The sequence below is a fragment of the Triturus cristatus genome, chromosome 12, assembly GCF_964204655.1.
Source record: "Triturus cristatus chromosome 12, aTriCri1.1, whole genome shotgun sequence".
NCBI lineage: Eukaryota > Metazoa > Chordata > Amphibia > Caudata > Salamandridae > Triturus > Triturus cristatus.
This window is the reverse complement of record NC_140595.1, coordinates 806,427,083-806,450,381: the sequence shown is the minus strand read 5'-3', so window position 1 is coordinate 806,450,381 and position 23,299 is coordinate 806,427,083. Positions and strand designations below refer to the sequence as shown.

The 23,299-nt window shown below is 51.4% G+C and overlaps 1 protein-coding gene across 3 annotated transcripts in view; it reads right to left on the bottom strand.

The window, feature by feature from the left end:
• LOC146782921 (beta-1,3-galactosyltransferase 5-like) overlaps nucleotides 1–23,299 on the bottom strand; it is a 250,300-nt gene that overhangs the window by 196,105 nt on the left and 30,896 nt on the right. The window contains exon 2 of one of the 3 annotated variants that reach the window (XM_085637973.1): nucleotides 7,387–7,657. The exons of the other annotated variants lie outside the window; for them this stretch is intronic. Within the exon in view, the coding sequence (XP_085494099.1) occupies nucleotides 7,387–7,519 (133 nt within the window). The 5' untranslated portion in view covers nucleotides 7,520–7,657. The remainder of the gene's footprint in view (nucleotides 1–7,386; nucleotides 7,658–23,299) is intronic. 3 annotated transcript variants of the gene reach the window in all.

Here is a 23,299-nt window from a genome sequence, read left to right as displayed (position 1 = left end):
TGATCACCTTGCCTCACTTGGAAGCCTCGACCTGCAAGAAATGAATCAATCCATTTCAACGCTGCCCCTCTCACTCCACCTTTGTTCAGACACTGTAGCAAGATGGAATGTGCTACAGTGTCGAACGCCGCGCTGAGGTCTAAGAGGATCAAAGCCATGGTTTGTCCCTCGTCAGCACCCTGCCTGAGGGTTTCGGTAGCCCTAAGAAGGGCAGACTCCGTAGAATGACGGGGCCGAAACCCAAATTGGGTGGGGTGAAGAAGGTTGCTTTCCTCCATATATTTCATAAGCTGCTTGTTTACCACCTTCTCCGCTACCTTAGAAAAATAAGGCAGCAGAGAAATGGGGCGTAGATTGTCTAGCTTCTCGGAGCCAATGTTGGGCTTCTTGCGGAGGGGGAGCACCACAGCCTGTTTCCAATCCTCAGGTATAGAACTGGATCGAAAGGAGACATCTAGCAGATGCCTGATATAGGGTTCGAGTGTCTCCAGACTGTCACTCAGCCTTTTTGGGGATGCAGGATCTCGAGGGGAGCCAGATTTGACAGATCTGCAAATTTTAACTAAATCCTCCGGTAAGGGAGTAGTGAAACGGAGTAGCAGGTTTTGATCTGCTTCCTCTCCTACTGAGTCTGCGGGCTCTTCCACTACCGGTGGTATATCGGGAAAAGCAGAGTAGATCTTAGACACTTTGTCTCCAAAGTAGTTGGCAATGCGATTGCATGCCGCTACTGAGTGGTCTTCATCTTGGGTTAGGGTCTTTGGGGTAGACAGGGACTTTTATATGCTGAACAATTCCCTAGCGGAGTTTTCTGCCCCCTGGATTCTGTCTGCATAGTATGTGGCTTTCTCTATCCGGATTTTATTATGATAGGTTCGTCTCTTTATGAGATAGGCCTCTTTCATCCGGTCCTCATATGCCACTCTCCATTGTCTTTCTGATCGTTTGCAGTCCTTTTTGGCGCAGCGCAACACCTCATTGAACCAGGGAGCAGTTCTTTGTCTGTGGGCACCTTTAGTTGACCGGCCCAATGGGGCTGTGCAGTCCAGAGCAGCCATGATGCGGTCATTGAGCAATTTATTAGCCATTACCACGTCATTGCCTCCTGGGAGACCTTCTGCAATAAGGGCCTTATTAAACTCTCGCAAGGAGAATCTTGGCCACCTGCGACGAGGGTAATTGAGAGGGGTGGGAGCGCTAGCTTTCTGTTTGGGCAAATGAATAATAAATGGAACAAAAAAGTGATCAGTCCAGGGCAGAGGCACTGGGGGAGCGACTGAGACGTCCTCCCAATTGGCAAATATAGGGTCTAGCAGTTGCCCACGGTTGTGTGTTGGAAGCTGCCCCTTTAGCTCTAGCTGTAGGGTGTGAAGTTCTTCCCGGAACTCCACCGCTCCTTTATCAAGTGAGTCTTGCAGGTGTATATTTAAATCTCCCAGCAACAGAAACTTGTCCCTCCTTATCACTGTTTCTGTGACCCACTCTAAAAGATTGCCTTTAAATCTGGCCATGGGTCCTGGTGAACGGTAAACTAGCAGGCCCTTTACTGTCATGCTCCCATCGATTATTATGGTGAAAACACCCGCCTCACATCCTGCCAAATTAACTAGCTCTAATTTACAAGCCCATTGTTGTTTAAAGGCGATCGCAATTCCGCCTCCTCTGCCTATCGGTCTGTCCAGGCGCACCATCTGATAGTCATCTGGTAAGGCCTGAATGATATCGGGGTCAGAGTTGGCATCAAGCCACGTTTCTGTAATGAACAACAGATCAGGATGTTTGTCGATGAGGAGGTCATATACATCGTGTTTATGACAGCTAAGCGACCTCACATTAATGAGGCCGCATGACAGCGAGGAATTGGTAACCCTAATGTCATTTAGGGCTGTGCTAAAGCGGAATTGGCAGTGACTACACCCTCCATTCTCCCCTACCCTTACGCTGTGGCGACCGGGAGAGCACAAAATAGAGGAAAAACTTACTAGTTCACCAGGTAACTCTACTCTCCGGGCCAGGGGTTGAGGCCCTGGGCCGTGTCCGGTCGCGGACGGGCGCAGACGGGCTTGGCTTAGGCGCGGCTTCGGCACGCCCGCTGCGCCAGCCCGCTGCACCGTCTGGCCGGAATACACATAATATAGGGTGCGAGGAGGGTGGGAGGGCGACGCGACTAGAGCGCACCCCCAGCCCTACCTAAAATGGTGCCCACCGCCGCCAACAGCAAATCACACAAGACGGCTGGGCGAGGCAGAGAAAAGTAGAATAAGCGTGTTGGAGAGATGTCAGTGTGCCTAAGTAAATTCCCCAATTAAAAATTCAATTTAGAAGCCCCCAAGTAAGATTCCTAAAAACGATCTCTAGGCAGCTTTTCAACACAGTTTCACAAGTACATATGCCAGCAAGTAGGTTCCAAATAAAAACGCTCGCAGCCCTAGTATCTCTCGCTAGGGAGAGCTCTAAAATGGGCAGCGAGGGCTTCGATGAACAGCTCTAAATAACCTGGGAGGGCGGAAGGGCGGCGCGACTAGAGCGCACCCCCAGCCCTACCTAAAATGGCGCCCACCGCCACCAACAGCAAATCACACAAGACGGCTGGGCGAGGCAGAGAAAAGTAGAATAAGCGTGTTGGAGAGATGTCAGTGTGCCTAAATAAATTCCCCAATTAAAAATTCAATTTAGAAGCCCCCAAGTAAGATTCCTAAAAACGATCTCTAGGCAGCTTTTCAACACAGTTTCACAGTTTCACAGTCTCCTGTCCCTCCGTGACCACAGGTGATGCTGCATGAGAGATAGAGATTTAGGGTCAGGTCAGTGACACCAACAGAACAAATATATGCAAGCAATGCATTACAAAAGTTGACCAAATCTACATGTTGCACACCACCCTGTGCAATAACATTGTGCCAACTCACTAAGGTGCACATGCATCAAGCAAACCAAAAGCGATTCCTTAGTAGCGAGAAATAAGGATTCGTTATTAAGGAATCGCTTTTGGGCATGCATCAACAGATTCGGTAAATTTTAGCGATTCCTTAAAAATCGCTATTTTTACCGATTATTAGCGAATTCGCAAATGACCGCGTCGCACCGGGAACGTGCAGATGACATCACCAGCCAGGAAATACTGCAGCCCCACCCTCATTGCCTCGACAGAGGAGCATACAGGAGCTCTGACTGCAGACTGCCTGTGCAGACTGAAGCCACACAGACTGTGCCATCTGGAAAAAGAGACCATCCATGGAGAAGGAAGCACCATCCAGCGCTGAGGCTGCACGCAAGCGCAAGTGCAAGTTCTCCGACAGGGAGCTGGAGCACCTAATAGAGGGAGTCTCTAGCAAGCACGATCGCCTCTTCGGCAAGCTGTCCCTCAAGGTGCCTGAGGCGGAGAAGCGCCGCATATGGCTGCGCATCCGCGAGAGGGTGAATGCTGTAGGTGTGACGCCCCGCAGCATCGACGACCTCAAGAAAAGGTGGTACGACCTGCGGAAGCGTGCGAAGGAGAGGATAGCAGAGAGGCTCCGGGACGCAAGCAGAACGGGAGGCGGCCCTTCCACGGTCCAGGCTAACACTGCCCTGGAGGAGCTGGTGGAAGGAACAATCGAGCGGGAAGCCGTCGTGGGAGCGACCCAGATGGACACGTCCGGCGCAGTCACAAGTGCCCAAGGTAAGATGCATGCCTGTGGCCATACCCAGCATAGCGTAAATCCAATTCCATGCCCCCAGCAGGATCTGAGTGTGAATGCAGCTTTGCAACACACAGCTTTACTCCTAACACTAGTGCATCATGGGAGTTGTAGTCTAGTCAGCCCAGTGTGCATGTACAGAGGTAAATGCAATAACCATTCACCACATCAGTAGAAGCTGGGTATAGACAGTATATTTAGTGGATCACAGAGGGACATGTATGTGTACAACACTACGTAGGTGTAACCATCCCACTAACCATGCACTGTTTCACACACAGATGCATCTCCTGGGGATTCGGATGACAGCGGCCAGCTCATAATCTCCGAAACACCTGTTGATTCAGACCTGGAGACAGCGCAGGATGCGCCTACAGCACCTCCACCTGCCGCCCCACCAGCACCACCAGCACCAGCCACACCAGCACCAGCCACACCAGCTGCCGCTACGACAGCCACCAAAGCGCCCAGGCGCAGGTCCCAAGTTGCGCCCTTGCCAGTGATGGAAACACCCACCACAGAATTGGGACACGGTCAGCGCGCCATCACACCACCTGATGCACCACCTGAACGCGCCAGACTTAGACAGCGGTGCAGGGCTCGGCAACGTTCGGTCTCCTCAGGCAACCAGGATGTCCCACACACCTCTGCCATCGAGGAGAGGATGCTGTCTGTACAGCGCGTGCAGAGCCGCCACATGGCAACCATTAGCACCAATATCGTGACCCTTGCTCGTGAAATGCGAGCCATGACTGCTGCAGTAACGGACATGGGCACGGCGGTTAGGGACATGAGCACTGTGGTGGCAGAGGGCAATGCTCACCTCAGGGAAGATATCCAAGAGCTCACCCGTGCCATGAGGGAGGGCCATGAGTGCCAGAAGAGGAGGCACCGACAGCAATTGTTGCGTTCCGCCGCCGCTACAAAGGCCATCATGCGGCACAGCAACAGTACCGCTGTGTTGGCACGCCGCACTGTGTCCTTGCAGGTGGACCTTGGGCACTTCTGCGGGGATGTTTCAAAGGCACTAGGGCAGATGACCACTGCTGTTGAACACTTACAGAGCAGCACATGCAGTGCTGCTGCTTTGGGAGGGGATGACGCCAGTGAGGCTGCCTCCAGTGTCAGCAGCGTGTCACTGGCAGAGGCCAGCACCAGGCGCCGCAGTTCGCGGGCCTCCACGGGGACAGGCCGTGGTGAGCCATTGGAGACACCTGAGCGGATGCTTGGGGGACGTGGCAAGCGCCACTAGACACTTGAACATGCATACCGGCCCATGGTGGGGCAACCATGGACCTCCCCTTTCTGAGTATGCACAGGCGTGACTTTAATGCACATTTAATTTTCCATTATTCATTTGGAGCATTATTGCCATTGCCAGTTTTGTTGCACATACCTCAGTGCTACTGTGCATTAAACAGTTGCACCCCAAACAAACTTGTAGTGTTTCATTCTCTCCTGATTCAAAAATGATGTTGCATGATGTATGTCCGCCTCCTATGGCCCTCTGCTGTGTTAGGAACGTGTGCCTATCGATGTTGTGCGGGTGGTTGGTCACCCCGGTGGTCACAATTCATGTTAACCTCTATGGGTATCCCCCTTCTGGTCGCAATGTTGTGCAGCATTGCACATACAGCAATAATCCGGCAGCATGTTTCAGGTTTGTATAGCAAGGCGCCGCCAGTCTTATGTAGGATTCTAAAGCGACTCTTCAGAATCCCAAATGTCCTCTATGACATTCCTAGTGCTTATGTGTGCTGCGTTGTAGCGATGTTCCTGTGGGGTTGCTGGATTGATGTATGGGGTGAGTATATATTCACGCAGGGCATAAGCACTGTCACCTAGAAGATAGAAGCAAAGACTTGGCATTGGTGATGTTCATACATGTGTGGTGTTGGTGTGGGGAAGCGTAATTTGTACGTACCAAGCAGGAGTCCCTCTCCGAATTCTCCGTTGATTAGACGCCTGTGGATTCCACTGTGGCGGAATATGTAGGAGTCGTGTGTGCTCTCTGGGAATTGTGCCACTAGGTCCGTTATGATGTGCTTGGCATCGCACACAACCTGCACGTTGATTGAGTGGTATGACTTGCGGTTCCGGAATATGTACTCTTTTGCTGCGGGTGGACATATGGGGATATGCGTACAGTCGATGCATCCAATTACATGGGGGAATTGTGCCACCTGGTAGAATGCCTGTTTGTTGCGGTCCAATTGCTGTGGGGTTGTGGGGAAGCTGATGTGGGTGTGTAGCATTGTCAGAATGGCATCTAGGAATTTCTTGAAGAAGCGTGAGAGTGCGCTTTGCGATACGCCTCCCGCCACCGCAATTACCTCCTGGAAACTCCCTGAGGCCAGTAGGTGCAGGCTGCATAGGACCTGGACGTGCGCAGGGATAGCATTGGTCCGGTGTGTCTGGTGCTGCAGTAATGGTTCCAGGTCTGCAATGAGGCGCATGATCATGGCACGATTGAGTCGATACTTCTCGTACACCTCGTTCTCATTCTGGCCGAGCAAGGTGATGCGCAGTCTGAAAACTCTCTCCTGGACCCTTCTCCTGCGCTGTCCTGCCGCATTGATACGCATCCTCCTTGCAAGCACATAGAGGGCAGCCATTTTGTGGTAGCCAACAGGGTCTCCTGGGCCACATTTAAGGGTTTGGTGATTGCCACAATCAGTTGCACATGTGGATTCTTTTTTTTGTATTCAAATTGTTTTTTTTTTTTAACTTTACCTCCAGGTTCTGATTCCCCTTATTTAGCTCAAGCAAAATAGCGAATTTTGGCATTTTCGGTATTACCGACTGTTGTTGCATTGGGGTGCGATTCGTTATTTGCCATTAGCACTTTCCGGGAGCTAATTGTGATTTCGGTATCTGCTAATTCGGTATTTTGCGATTCGGTAATTTTGCTTTTTGGTTAATTGCGATTCGGTATTTTACCGCTTTTTTTTTAGCGAATCGTTATTTGCTCACCTTTTGGGTTCATGCATTGGAAATGGGTATTTTTAATTCGCTAACGGGTGTTTTTAGCGAATCGGTATTTTACCGACTGGATTTTGCTTGATGCATGAGGCTGTATATTGACTCAAGCAGTACGTGGAAACTGGAAACTCAGGCATGAGTGAGCCATGTGATGGCCACACAGCACAACACCCTGCTTGTGGCTCTGTTCAAACAGATACACAACTAGCTCTGAGCACACCAAGGTACATGATGGGGGCACAGTACTTGTTCCCAATGACAGACCTGGATGGAACAGGAGGGGACAACACAGACCCAGACTACAACATGACAGTCCACAATGGACATTAGCACATGCCACCCACCATGTTGTACCTTGGGGTCAATAGAATGGTGCACATTGTTGTCAGATGTGTAGGCCTCCCCAATCTGGGTGCATGCAATGGACGCATTGATGAAGGCACAGTCAGATCGGGCATACTGCCGTTCCCTCCCATGGGATTCCCAAGACGACCCCAATGCAGTATGAAACCTGAAGAGTACAACACAGATTGTAATGTGAAGGCACAGCATACAAATCACCTTTGTAAGTACAGGTAGGGCAAATGCATGCCACCGGCACCCAGGCCAGCAGCCATTTACATGCCACAGCATCACACTACCAACATCACATAGGTCAGAGCTGGCACAAGCGCTGTACACATGCAGCCACTCCCAGCCAAAGTCAGACTCCCCAAATGCTCACCCCTGGCTTGCTGCTGATGCTCCTTAAAACGTGCATCCAGCTCAGGCTGTGTCACCGCCAAGATGCACCCTATTAGTGGTGTCATGCTGCTCCGTGCCAGACGCTCAGTGCGCGGAAGCAGCCCCAAGGTCATCTTCGCCACATTCTTTGCCAGACGGCTGATGTCATCCCATCTCTTGTGGCAGTGGGTGCGCCGTCGGTTTGAGACCCCCAGAGCTCGCACCTTTGCTGCAATGGCCCTCCACACGGCCTTACGCTGGTGTGCCTTGAGCTGCAGGCATGGGAGACAAGAGGGGGAAATGATCAGTGACACAGTGTCATGTACCGACATCTATCAGTATAGCAGAAAGATACAAAATCATCACATATCCAACAATAGGTCAATCAGAGACTATAGTACAGCTCACATGGGACACCTGTATGGGAAAAGCTGATGTTAAAGCATGCAGTTGTGAGGGGGAACACAGTCCCTGCACATCTCACACACATGCAGGATGCCAGCACTGAAACACCCATGTAGCCTGCCCACATCTCGAGTCCATTGTTGGCTTCAGCAACACATACATCACATGTCAACCTGTGTTTGAGGGTGGAATCACTGTGTCCAAGACTGCGCAGTCATCAATGTCCCTGTCCTGTGAATAGATGAATGTGTCATAGTGGTCACATTGAGGGACATGATCTCACAAATACAAAATGCCATTCACAAGGGCAGTTGTGTGCAAACTACAGTGCTGAGATGGCCCATAGCTGGAGTGCAATGTATAAAGACTGATGTCATACTATGTAAGTTAAGGGAGTTGTCCTTGTCTCTGTAGGCGGGGACTGTGCAGGCCAGCTGGGCTCACACTGAGATGGACTACAGGGGCACACACAGCCATCCAGCCAAGCAATCACTGTCTTGACTACAGCATGAACAACCTTCTGTGTCACTGTATGGTTGACAACACAACACAGGTCACTCATACATACATGTGCAGGGAGGGAAAGCTGTGGCATTGGGTACACACACTCCCACTGGAGCCAACATGTCAGGCAGTGCATGACACTACCCCACACTCCCAGGCACATACTGCATCAGTCCAACTACATGTGTGGCCCCTCCTGCCCTATCCCACAACTGTTGATGACTTACCACGACATTTGGGGCACCGTATAGCCTTGGGTACTGTGTGAGCACCTCGTCCACCAGGACCTCCAGCTCCTCGCTCGTAAAGGGATTGGCACGGATCTTCTCTGTCCTTGACATCACTGTGGACATGAGAAAGCAGCAGAATTGGGTGGTGAGGGGTCTCAGGCAGCAGTCCCTGGAGGCAGCAGCAGGTGAGGGGTCTCAGGCAGCATTCCCTGGAGGCAACAGCAGGTGAGGGGTCTCTGGCAGCAGGCTCTGGGAGCAGTAGAAATGTAATGCTCACTCCCACACATATATAGCCCCTGGGGTCGTTTCAAAGGTGCCAAGCTGCAGCAATTGGTGGTCCAGGTATGCCTCTTTCAAATGCATCTAATGACCGCCTCCCCGGTGGCGGAGCACGCCTACCACGGTCTTCAAAATTGCATTATGCCACCGCAATCATGGCTCCCATTGACTGTAAGGGCATGCTCCATGGCGGTGACAACGCTGGGGCCCGGGGTGCGCTACCCCGATGGTGAATCTTTCAAATGCAGCCAATGTCTGCCTCCGCGGTGGCGGAGCATGCCTACCGCGATCTTTAAAATTGCATCATACCACCGCTATCGAGCTTCACATTGGCTCTAGGTCAAGCTCCATGGCGGTGACACACCGCAGGGACCCGGTGTGCGCTACCGAGATTTTAGCGGCGGAGCGTGCCATTTGCACATGTCTCCATGCCTAGCAGTACCGCACGTGAATGGATGTGCTGGTGACTAGGCCTGGGCGGTAAATTCCGTTCCGCTCGCGGAATTTGCGGAATTTGGGTAATTTCGCGTTCCGCGGAGAACGCGAAATTGCCCAAAATTCGGCTTTCCTCAACTTCGCGAAATTTTTGCTTGTTCGCGTTCTCAAAATGCGTGTTCGAGAGATATTTCTCCCCGAGCACGCAAACAGCGATCGTGAACAGGAAAAAAGCATCGCGAACAAGCAATTCCGCGTGTTCGCGGAATTTCTGCGTGTTCGCGGAGATTTTTTACCGTTTCGCGGAGATTTGCGTGATGCGATTACGCAAATTCCGCCCACCCCTACTGGTGACACACCACCAGGGCCAGGCGGTAGCTACTGCGATTTGGGTGCCATGCATTGACACGAGGCACTGCGATTTGGGTGGCAGAGCATGCCCACTGCCATATGGGCATGTCTCCATGTCTATGACTACCGCACTTGTGTGAAGGGGGGTGCTGGTAACACACCGCCAGGGCCAGGCGGTAGCTACCGCGATTTGGGTGCCATACATTGACACGAGGCTCCGCCATTCAGGCGGCGGAGCATGCCAACCGCCATTTCCATATGTCTCCATGCCTATGACTACCGCACTTGTGTGAATGGGGGTGCTGGTGACACACCACCGGGGCCAGGCAGTAGCTACCACGATTTGGGTGCCATACAATCACAATGCCCATCTGTCAAACATGAACAGGGCACAGTGCCAAGATGGTCAATGGAACATCACCGTGCACACAAGGCCAATGTTCCATTTACTCCACTGATGGCTACACATGCCATGTTTGCGTGTGTGTTTTTCGTAGATTGGCCTGTACCCACTCACATGTCAATTATGGATTTGGAGTTGGTGTAGGCAGGACAGTGCTGTTCTGGACTCTACAATGTGTACACATGTCAATGTGTTGAGGTGCAGTGACAATCACAGCGATGCTTGTCTCAATGAATGATGAACTATGTTGCATTGCCTCTCATGTCTGCTCATGCACACATTCGTCATTCCAGCGCCGACTGTGGTCATTGTGTGGTGGATGTGTGTCAGGTTGTAATGACGCATTGAGGTGTGACAGGTACAGCAGCTAGGTATGAGACAGTGGGTTAGATTAGTTACACATTTGCTGGATGCTATACTCCCAGGCGTGCCCATTTGAAATGTGGCCGTATCCCTATGTGCATTCACATTGACCAAGGTGGTGTTTGAAGTACCTCTCTTGTGTAAGATGACAGGTGTGGCCTTTGTGTACATGAAGGTGTCCCTACATGTGAGCTGGTCTGTTAGTCAAGATTGATGTCCGTCATTGTTGTTGTAGTGGCATCCAGAACATGATGTGCTGTGCACATCTCATGATGTATTGCATTGACGTGTTCACTATCATCTCCAATAGGAGGAGGCTAAATTTGATTCGTCACTGGAGGGTGCTGGAGGACATGGAGGATGTTGCGATCATACGGAAATACCGCCTGGACAGAGCCACCCTGAAAACCCTTTGTGATCTGTTGGAGCCCCACCTGCAACCTCGCAGGAAATATCCAGCAGCTTTCACCCCTACTTATAAGGTGATGGCAGCCCTGCATTTTTTTTGCCACTGGATCGTTCCAAGAGACAGTGACCAGTGCTGGTGGGATGTCACAACCGATGTTCAGCATGGTGCTGCGTGATGTACTGGCCGCCATGATGCTATACAAGGACAGATACATCCATTTCCCCAGGGGTGCTGAATTTCCAGCTGTGAAGAGAGACTTCTATCCCCTTGGACACATCTCCAATGTTGTTGGGGCCATTGATTGCACCCATGTCGGGCTTGTGCCACCACAGGCAAGTGAGCACATTTGCCGCAATCGCAAGCATTACCACTCCATCAATGTGCAGGTGGTGTGCTTGGCAGATATGACCATCTCGCATGTGTGTGCCAAATTCCCAGGCTCGGCCCAGGACTCCTACATCCCGTGGAACAGCATTGTGCCCCAGCTGATGGCTAATCTTCTTCCCGAAGGTGCATGGATTGTGGCTGAGTATGCCTAGTCATGTGGCGTGCTGGGTGTGTGACCTACTGCCCTCAGCCTCTGCGACGTTGCAATGTCTATTTGTGTTTGTCATACCTAGGTGACTCTGCATATCCCAACCGTCCCTGGTTGCTAAGCCCACTGCGGAATCCCAGGTCCCCGGCTGAGGTCCACTACAATGAGGCCCATGGGAGGACACGTCGTGTGGTGGAGCGCACTTTTGGTCTGCTCAAGTCACGTTTCCACTGCCTGGACAAGACCAGAGGTGCACTTGCATACTCGCCCAGGAAGGTGTGTCCGATTGTAGCAGCATGCTACATGCTCCACAACCTAACCATTCGCAAGGAGATTCCCCTGCTCCTGGATGACGGTGAGGACCCAAGACCCCAGCCTGCAAACCAAGCCTTGTCCAGTAATGAGGACAGTGGAGAGGAGGAAGGTGTTGACCTGCATGAACAGCTCATCACCCGCTACCTCACTTGAAGGTGGGTGTCAATGTGCAACATACCCATTGTCTGATGATATTGTTGTGGTCGTGAACGGGCATGTGAGAATTGTAGCAGCAGCCAGTTGTAGACTCAGTGGTGGTTACAGGTTACAGGTTATTTGGGTACATCTACAGGACGTGTATGTTGACACTTGTTGCAAATGTGACATGTGCATGTTGGGTTATCCTGATGGTAGGTGTTGTGTGATGTCTGTGATGCCACACCCAGACCAGTGAAAGTAGTTCTGTTGTGTTTCCCTAGGTGCCTTTGACTTCTCCTGGCCTACATACAGCCCATGCTCCTGGTACATTGTGATCATGTTGAAGACTGTACATCCTGCAATAAAGATGGAGCAGACACAACAACATGTGTGTGATGATATTTTATTTTCAATGGTGAGATGCGAGGGGGGATGTACATTTCCATTGGGTGGTGGGGTGGAGCAGTGAGTTGACAGTTGTGGTAGATGAAATAATCGAGTAGTCACTACATTGCTGTGGTGACCCATCAAACAGACAGATGGCATTCACAAGGCAGTGTGGGGAAGGACAGTCCAAAAAATCAATGCAGTGGTGGAGAGGGTTGCCATCATGGCTGGCTCCGTGACTGGCGTCTGGCAGGTGCTTGGCCTCCAGATACTCCCAGGGTCTACTTGGGATGGCCCCTTCGTTGTTTGGCAGGGGGGACCCTGCTGCAGGGCCAGTGGGGTCTGAGGACTCACCCCTCTCTGTGGGTGCAGGGGAGGATGGTGAACTGTCACCCTGCGGCCCACCAGAGGGAGGTGGAGGTGTTGTCTGTGGCGCATGCCTGTCCCTCAGTACCGCCACTTGCTGGCCCAAGAGGTCCACGATTTGTCCCATGCGGGTGTCGATGGACCTCATCAGCAGGATGAGCTTGTGCAACAGTTCGTCCAAACGGCCCGTTCGTCCCTGGGCCTGTTCGTATGCGCCAAGGAAGTCAACATCCGAGAGTCCATGTACCGGGGTGGGGGGGAAACTGGCTCTGCAGGTTGCTGGTGTTGTCCTCTACAGTGAGTTCTTGGTCACCTGTGGGTCAGATGGGAAATGCTCATTGTAGCACACCCGGCAAGCTTTGTGTTAGCTGTGTGTCATTCACTTTTTGTACACTGCACAATTGACAGATCATCACATTGTTTACTACGTGCACTACTGTGCTTCCTGACATGATGCAGTGGTACAGACATTACTTGTCCTTGGTGTGAGGTGTCAAGGCATACCATGCACAATTAAGGATTACAGGGACTTGTTGTCATCTAGGGCCTGGCACAACATGTGTTTAATTGAGAACTCATTGTTTATTTGTCTGACCTGGCAGAGGTCGCATCTGGCCATGGACTGGCCATTGTCAGTTCCTGCATACCTTTGTCCTGTCATGTGCATATCTTGATTTGTACCACCACTCATGCTTTTGTATTTTTCGAATGGTCCTTGTTGCACTTGCCCCATGGCGATGCACATGTAACTAGGTGCTGTGCATGATTGTGCCCTGACTTTCTCCTACTTGCGCATTGGTTTGTCACACTTTGGTAGCTGTGACAGTTTCCTTAGCTTACCTGTGTGCACACTGTGTTGGGCAATGGGGTAGCTATGCCTCTTTGTGCAATGTGAGGGCTGGTGTGGTCATATGGCACCATTCAATTTGTGACAAATGGGTGGGTGCACGTACTGGCTACCTACCTGTAAGTTTGTTTGGTGTACTGTGCTGGCTTCCAACTGCTTCTGGGTGGGGGAGTGCTCCATCCTGCTCAGGTGTGGGTCAGAGGGAATGTTGGGAGTAGTAATGCAGGCCTCCCACCCACAAACACCCTCACTGTGAAGATGGCTACCTACCTGTAAGTTTGATGAGGGTGATGTAATGGCTTCCAACTGCTGGGGGGGGCTACATCCTGCTGAGGTGTGTGGCAGGGTGCATGGTGGGAGTAGTGGTGTAGAAATCCCACCCACAAACACCCTCCCAGGAAAGATGGCTACCTACCTGGGAGTTTGATGTGGGTTGTGTAATGGCTGACACGTGTTTCTGGGTGGGGTGGTGGAAGGAAACCATCTTGCTGGGCTGTGGGAGAGGGGGCATGGTGGGAGTAGTGGTGCAGGCCCCCGCCCCAGACACCCTCCCAGGGAAGATGGCTACCTATTTGTAAGTTTGATGAGGGTGATGTGATGGCTGACACATGCTTCTGGGTGGGGTGGTGGGAGGGATCCATCTTGCTAGGCTGTGGGCCGGTCAGCATGGTGGGAGTAGTGGTACAGGCCTCCCACCCACAAACACCCTCAGTGTGAAGATGGCTACCTACCTGTAAGTTTGTTTGGTGTACTGCAATGGCGTCCAACTGCTCCTGGATGGGGGGGGTGCTCCATCCTGCTCAGGTGTGGGACAGAGGGAATGTTGGGAGTAGTAATGCAGGCCTCCCACCCACAAACACCCTCACTGTGAAGATGGCTACCCACCTGTAAGTTTGATGAGGGTGATGTAATGGCTTCCAAAGGCTGGGGGGCTCCATCCTGCTGAGGTAAGGGGCAGGGTGCATGGTGGGAGTAGTGGTACAGACCTCCCACTCACAAACACCCTCCCAGGGAAGATGGCTACCTACCTGTAAGTTTGTTTGGTGTACTGCAATGGCTTCCAACTGCTGGGGGGGGAGGGCTCCATCCTGCTGAGGGGGGGCAGGGTGCATGGTGGGTGTAGTGGTGCAGGCCCCCATGCAACACCCTCAGTGTAAAGATGGCTACCTACCTGTAAGTGTGTTTGGTGTACTGCAATGGCTTCCAACTGCTCCTGGGTGGGGGAGTGCTTCATCCTGCTCAGGTGTGGGACAGAGGGAATGTTTGGAGTAGTAATGCAGGCCTCCCACCCACAAACACCCTCACTGTGAAGATGGCTACCTACCTGTAAGTTTGATGAGGGTGATGTAATGGCTTCCAACTGCTGGGGGGGGCTCCATCCTGCTGAGGTGTGGGGCAGAGGGAATGTTGGGAGTAGTAATGCAGGCCTCCCACCCACAAACACCCTCACTGTGAAGATGGCTACCTACCTGTAAGTTTGATGAGGGTGATGTAATGGCTTCCAAAGGCTGGGGGGCTCCATCCTGCTGAGGTAAGGGGCAGGGTGCATGGTGGGAGTAGTGGTACAGACCGTCCACCCACAAATACCCTCACAGGTAAGATGGCTATCTACCTGTAGGTTTGTTTGGTGCACTGCAGTGGCTTCCACTTCCTAGGGGAAGTGTTCCAGCCTGCTGAGGGGGGAGCAGGGTGCATGGTGGGAGTAGTGGTGCAGCCCCCCAACACCCTCACTGTGAAGATGGCTACCTACCTGTATGTTTATTTGGTGTACTGCAATGGCTTCCAACTGCTGGGGGGGAGGGCTGCATCCTGCTGAGGGGGGCAGGGTACATGGTAGGTGTAGTGGTACAGGTCCCCGCAACACCCTCAGTGTGAAGATGGCTACCTACCTGTACGTTTATTTGGTGTACTGCAATGGCTTCCAACTGCTGGGGGGGAGGGCTGCATCCTGCTGAGGGGGGCAGGGTACATGGTAGGTGTAGTGGTGCAGGTCCCCGCAACACCCTCAGTGTGAAGATGGCTACCTACCTGTAAGTTTGGTTGGTGTACTGCAATGGCTTCCAACTGCTCCTGGGTGGGGGAGTGCTCCATCCTGCTCAGGTGTGGGACAAAGGGAATGTTGGGAGTAGTAATGCAGGCCTCCCACCCACAAACACCCTCACTGTGAAGATGGCTACCTACCTGTAAGTTTGATGAGGGTGATGTAATGGTTTCCAACTGCGGGAGCGGGGGGCTCAATCCTGCTGAGGTGTGGGGCAGGGTACATTGTGGGAGTAGTGGTACTGACCTCCCACCCACAAACACCCTCCCAGGAAAGATGGCTACCTACCTGTAAGTGTGTTTGGTGTACTGCAATGGCTTCCAAATGCTGGGGGGGAGGGTTCCATCCTGCTGAGGGTGGAAGGATGCATGGTGGGAGTAGTGATGCAGCCCCCCCAACACCCTCATTGTGAAGATGGCTACCTACCTGTAAGTTTGCTTGGTGTACTGCAATGGCTTGCAACTGCTGGAGAGGAGGGCTCCATCCTGCTAAGGGGGGCAGGGTGCATGGTGGGAGTAGTGGTGCAGGCCCCCCACCCACAAACACCCTCACTGTGAAGATGGCTACCCACCTGTAGTTTGATGAGGGTGATGTAATGGCTGACACATGCTTTTGGGTGGGGTGGTGCGAGGGATCCATCTTGCTAGGCTGTGGGACAGGGGGCATGGTGGGAGTAGTGGTGCAGGCCCCCCACCCCCAGACACCCTCCCAGGGAAGATGGCTACCTACCTGCCTGTGAGTTTGATGTGGGTTGTGTAATGACTGACACATGCTTCTGGGTGGGGTGGGGGGAGGGATCCATCTTGCTGCTACTGTGGGACAGGGGGCCTGGTGGGAGTTGTAGTGCCGTCTGCCTGTACACACGCCCCCTTGGTTATGTTGGTAGCTATGTTTGGAGTGAATGTGAGTGAGTGAATGTTGGATCTGTGAGCCATGTTTTTGTAAGTGTGTGGAGCAGATGGATGGTATGTGTCCTAGGTGGTGTAGCTTTGTAGTTGTGCTAGACAGTACATAGCATAGTGGCGGTAGTCATTTGTTTGTACTTACCAGCCTCCACTCCCCCGGCTACTCCTGTGAGACTCTCTGGATGCAGTATGGCAAGCACCTTCTCCTCCCACGGTGTGAATGATTTTTGTGGAATGGGAGGGCCACCGCCAGTCCTCTGAGCCAGCTCACGGTTCTTGCTCCTCCTCTCCTTGACCACCCTCTTCAGATCATGCCAACACTTCATGATCTCCTTTTTTGATCTTGGGGTGGTCCCTAATGCATTGATCCTTTGGACTATCCTTGCCCACATTTGTGTCCTTGTGGCTAATTGTGTCTGCTGGACCAGTCTACCAAAAAGCTGTGGTTCCACTATCTTATCTACCATGACTGTCAACTCACTCTCAGTGAATTTGGGCATTTTCTGTGTGGCCATGGTGTGTGGTGTTCAAAGTGGTTGTGGGTGCAGGAGTGTGAGTAGTGGTTGTGGTTGTGCTGTGTATGGTGTGTTGTGCAGGTGAGTTAGTTGTGCTGGTGTGGTGGTGGTGGTGGTGCTGTGTGTGGTGTGGCTAGTGATGTTTTGCCCTTTGCCTCTCCTGTCAGCTTGGGTATGTGTCCCTTCTCTCCTGGAGTATTGCAAAGGATTGTGGTCAGGGAAGGGGCTTGTTTTATACTCAGCTATGTGGGTGTGTCCAATTGGGGTGTTGCTGACAGGTGTGTTGTCCTGGGATTTGTATTTTTCTTTTTGTCATGTGGTTGTGTCATTGGGGTGTGTTTTGTGTATTGGGAGGTGCATGGCTGGTTTTCTGTGTGCACTTTTTGGCCTTGTTATGGGTTTTTTGCTTCGTCCGCCATATTTTTTATGGATTGTCTGCCGCGGTGGCTGTTCTTCAGCTCTTTCTCTGGCTCTCCCATTCATCCCATTGTGCGACTGCGGAAGGTCGGAGAAGACCGGTACGTACCACGTTACCATCGGGAATATCCTAATTTCCGGTGCGGTGTCTCCGCTATACTTGCGGCGGGTTGGTGTTTTTCCGCCACGAATACGACCACCGCGGACGGATTTCGGCCATCTCCGCCCAGTACGGGCGGTTTCTCTTGGCCTCGTTCTGCCGCGGTCTGAGTTTTTGGGTGGTTGATCCTTATTTGGCACCGGGTGCTGGTGGGCGGTTGTTTTCCGCTTCCATGGCGGTCTGGGTGCTATTCCGCTCGCCATCCTAATGGACCTCTATGAAACTTTTTTTCAGTCTATGCCTACTCCAGAAACACTCTACTCCATGACATGACAATCTACGCCACATTCCTCTGTGGCACTAACTCATAGCCATGCTGAACAGCAACCAGGCTGCGTACAACATGGCTAAAACAGTGTGCAGACAGAATATCAAGTTGGAAATGTCGAACTACAAAAATAGTCCTAAATATTGGGAGTCAGAAACATCGACAGCAAGAATATAGTGGTCAAGATATTGATTTTAAGGTAAGAAATATTGTTTGTTAAAACATAGAAGTCATTAATATCGTTTGCAAAGATATAGGGGCTGATTCCAATCCTGGAAAAAGGCTGTACGAATCGTTGTACGGAGCGTTTTCTCCGTACGACTCGTACCCGGTAAACTTTCCTTACAACCTAGGAAGTACGATTCGTACAGAAAGCCTCTTTCCGTACGAATCGTACAAATGACCGTAAGGGTAAAAAAAAAAAAACATTCGGATCCGGAACAGCCTGTACGCGACGTCCGGACGTATTTAAGCAGCAGTTTCCGGCCCAGCATGTACGATTCGTCCCTGCGGGACTCCGTACGGCTCTTTTCTTACGGGAGCCAAAACAGCCATAAAAGCAGAGTCCTACAAACGGAGCCACGGTACGCGACGTACACGCCATGAACCCCATCGTACGTGTGATCCCGGTCCTCTTAGCCTACGACCTGGTGCACCGAAACTGACGCACATGCTGCAGAAGATAAGAACAACACCCAGGGGCCAGGGTGGGGGTGAAGGGCAGGAAACATACCCCATACCCAAAGCCAAACCTATAATTTGAGCCCATACATTACCACCAGGGTCTGGCCACTTGAGGGGGCGTGTCCATCAACCCCTGCGTACCGCAACAACAGAAGAGGCCGTGTACGGTGTGTTGCACACGTACCCATACGGCACCAGTACAATAGTGATATGAGGCGTACACACGCAATGAATGCGGGGGTATGGTGCATTTGACATGTACAGGTACGGCACCAGTACAATAGTGATACGGGCATACACACGCAATGAATGCGGGGGTACGGTGCGTTTCACATGTACAGGTACGGCACCAGTCCAATAGTGATACGGGGTGTACACACGCAATGAATGTGGGGGTATGGTGCGTTTCACACATACAGGTACAGCACCAGTACAATAGTCATACGGGGCCTACACACGCAATAAATGTGGGGGAACGGTGCGTTTCACACGTACAGGTATGGCACCAGTACAATAGTGATACGGGGCGTACACACGCAATGAATGCAGGGGTACGGTGCGTTTCACACGTACAGGTACGGCACCAGTACAATAGTGATACGGGGCATACACACGCAATGAATGCGGGGGTACGGTGCGTTTCACACGTACAGGTACGGCACCAGTACAATAGTGATACGGGGCGTACACACGCAATGAATGCGGGGGTACGGTGCGTTTCACATGCTTACAATGGTGATACGAGGCATACACACGCCAGGAATGGAGGGCTACGAGTCGCACAAGGATGTCCATCAAGTACTTGTCATTGCATACTTTCATGTGCAGGTCCTAGGTGAGGCAGCCAGTGATATTGCACAGGTCATCTCATCTAGTTGCACAATTGATGACCTGTGAACACATGTCATGTGTGATGGGGCACTATGTGGCACACATCACCTTGACATTTGCCACATGTGTGTCTGTAGTCCAACTGTGTCATGCACAGCAGCAGTGGGATGGCACAGTCATCAACACCTGCACCTGTCTCCTGATGCCAGGGACAGGGACACTATCAACTGAGATGTCACGATCAGCGTGCCCCTTTGTGACTATGTCAGGTGTGTGTCATGTGTTCCCATGAGCTTACTGTTAGTGTTCCGTCAACTGCATCTGCTGTTGGTGCATCCAACATGGGTCTGTGTGGAGATGGGCATAGCACACATCTACGCACACCATGCCACATGTGGATTCCCACGGCTGTAGGGTCTGTGTGCATCGGACATCATATTTTCCCAGGCATACATGTCTGCGTCGTCTCAATGGCTGTGTTTTTTTGTTGTCACGTGTACCCATTCATCGAAATGTGTTTGATATGTTCATTTGACATTCCATGTGACCTGTGCGTGTGCCTTGCAGTCAGCTGTCTGGATGAGATGACATCCTTCCAATGCAGCTATGTGGATGTGTGTCACTCCGGTGATATCTCTGGCTGTTCACTCAGGCTGGCCCCCAGCTCATTTCAGGGCATGTCATGTAGACTTAACAATCAACAGGTGTATCTGGCTTTTCGTAGGAGTGCCAGCAAGCTGGCATATGTGTCCTGGATGTATTGCACACACCAGACTCCATAGTTACCTGATGTTTAGTAGCAGTTTAGCATGTGCTATGTTCATTGACATTGATGTTGGCAGACTCTCGATCTTCATTATTCCAAACAATGTCCTGTAGGGCACTGCCTGTCCCAAGACCAATGCCAGACTTGGCTGCCATGAGGGAACGTGCCTGCATCCGACGTTACAGATTCACTCGACAGTTGATTGAGGACTTGACTAACAAGCTGGCACCACACCTCCAACCGCGACACAGGTATCCTACTGAGCTGACCCCCAAGATGAAGCTGATGGCAGCCCTAAATTTTTTTGCCACAGGTATGTTTCAATTCACCATAGGTGATGTTGGTGGGATGTCACAGACAATGTTCAGCCGTGTCCTGCGTGATGTTTTGGCAGCCATGTTGGAGCACCTTGATGAATTCATCAAATTTCCTACTCCTGAGGAGTTGACAGATGTCAAGGGTGATTTCTATGGCCTGGGAAGGATGCCCCATGTCATTGGGTCCATTGATGGGACACATGTGGCTTTGGTACCACCACAGGCACAGGAGCAAGCCTATCGCAACCGAAAACATTACCACTCAATAAATGCCCTTGTGGTGTGTCTTGCTAGCATGCTGATTTCCCGTGTCTGTGCACGTTTTCCAGGATCAGCACACGATGCCTACATCATGAGGCGTAGCAGGGTGCCAGAAATTATGCTGCGGCTGCACAACGAACGAGCATGTCTTGTTGGTGGGTATACTCTGTTTGTCCTGTGTTTTGCGGTATCTTTGGCTTTTACGGCATCTCCTGACCCACTTATTTACATGATGTTTCCATGTAGGGGACTCTGGATATCCCAACATGCCATGGCTACTGACATCTCTCCGCAACCCAAGAACAGCTGCAGATCACCGGTACAACAATGCACAAGGGCAGACCAGGCGAGTGATTGAGAGGACGTTTGGCCTCCTGAAGAGCCGATTCCGGTGCCTTGACAAGACAGGCGGGTCCCTCCCATATGTACCGGAGAAGGCCTGCAAAATCTTCATCGTGTGCTGCATGGTGCACAACATGGCAGTTGAGAACGCAGTGCCACTCATCCTGGATCCGGATGAGCAGGAACATCCACCCGTGAAGGATCAAGGGCTCGGTCACGAGGCAAGTGATGAGGAGGAGGAGGATGATATCCGGAGTCAGCTCATGCGCAACTTCTTCTCATAATGGTGAGTCACTGGGTATGAGTGTGCAAGCTTGTAGCATTGAGTGGCATGTGTTTCAATGTGTGTGTCCAGCTGACTGAATGCAAAGTGACTTTGATGTGTGTTCTGATGTGTTACTCGAGTGATGATGCCATGACACACAGTTTTGTGGAGAGACATTCTTTGAAATTTGCTTGTGTCCAACATTGTTCATGTTTCGTAACTGACCATGTGTGTGGCGAGAATTGTTTTAGGTGACTTCTTGTGTGTCTGTCATTCCCAGGTTTTTGTGCCTTTTGTCTGCTCGTGTCATCTTTATCCTCCTGCTATTCTTCATGAGGATTGCAACGTGTGCTGAATCAGCGTTCCATGCACGGACATGTGGAAATGTCAGTTTGGGTAAGGATTGCAGCAAGGCTTTTTGGTGGTGGTACGGGTTGGGAATGTGTGGGGACTGCTTCTGTGCATGTTGTGGCAACATGCATACATGTCTTCTCACCATGGAGCATATAACATGTAGCATCACTCCCATGACATGATAGTCACCCTTCTTGACAGTCATCTGTAGAGGAGTGTGGAGTCTGATGAAGGCATCAATGTGTGTAAACCTTGCCTCTGAAACATTGCGGATGCTACGGGTGGACATAGTGTGGGACATCACAACATCAGGCTCTATGGGGAATTGCAGCCTCTCCGTGTGCAGCAGGATGTGTTTGGCTCATCCCCTTAACTTGTGTGCTAGTTCATTAGGATTTACAACATCCGTGTTGTGAAGGGGGGGGTCCAGCGTAGGTCCCACATGTTATGTCATCTGACCTGTGAGTCTGTTCATATTGATGCATTTCCCTTTGTGTGAGTTTGTGTAATAAAGATGTTCACCACAATCCAAAGTGCCTCATCTCTGTCACTGCAGATCTCTTGCCAGTTTGCATGAGTCATCTATTGACTCATGCAAACTGGCATATGAGTGTATGTGTACTTCGGCAACATACATGCAGTTCTTCATGGCTAATAATCTCTATTGTGCATGAAGTACGTGGTTGTGTATGTATTTGTGCAGGTTGCTCCCCACAACGGGACATCAACGCCTGCTGACGGTGTGTCTCCTGTGCGCAGCTCCGCATTTTGTTGCCTGATCCTGTGGCCGTGATTTTTGGTGATTGTTCATACATTTTCTCGGAGTGACCCATGAGAACCTGACACTCCTTCCTTTACATACACCTGTTGCACTGTGCCTTTCTGACCTCCTTGTCTTTGTGTGCTACTTTTTACTTAGTTTCTCACCCCTTCCACCTGCTGCTGCCTCACCTGCGGCACCGCCCCACCGAGTGCCCTGATTCTGCAACCCACACACCTCCAAAACTGCTCCTCACTTCCCCCCTCCACCCATTCTTAATGCAGCCAGCAGCTTGTCTGTTCCACTGTTGCGCCAACGCCGTGCCAAAGGCAGGACCGTCTGCGCCTGCAACGTGCAGAGTGCATGACCCTCTGGTCCTTGCATGACCCACGTCACACAACAGGCTCATGCTGCAGCCACCCTCCAAGCAATGTCCACCAGACAATCAACCGCCTGCTATCAGGCAACCCCTAATCGCACACATGAGTCATGACACCTTCGCATGCTGAGTGTGCAACTCCAACTTCCTACACAGCGCTGCCCCGCCTACCAGACCCTGTCAGAACAACCAGGTCATCTGCCTCCTACTCCACACCCGCTCCGTCCACCAGCATGCCATTGGACTCTGTTACCTCCTCAACACAACAGCCCCACACATCACCTTCTTGACAGTAACCTGGATAAAAGCATCCTCAGCACACAACTTCTTCATTGCCATCTCAGACGGATACAAGATCACCCTGTGGTAAATAAAATCTTCTTTACCGGACTGAATTTCATACGGGATCTTAAAATAAAGTAAAATAGCTCAAAATAACAAGAGGCAGAATCCGTGGTATAAGAGTTTCTAAATGGGCTTTATTCCATTCAAAATGGCCGACTCGAGTCGCGGCCTTCAGGTTCCGTCACCACGAGGGTTCAGGAAGTGAAGTACAATACTTTATTGACAGACATGCATTTTTATAATAAGTACATTACAATGAAACGAATGTAGAAGGCGTAACATTTGATAAGAAAAGTGACATGACAGGTACGTAATCGAAACTAGGCGTAATAAGGAA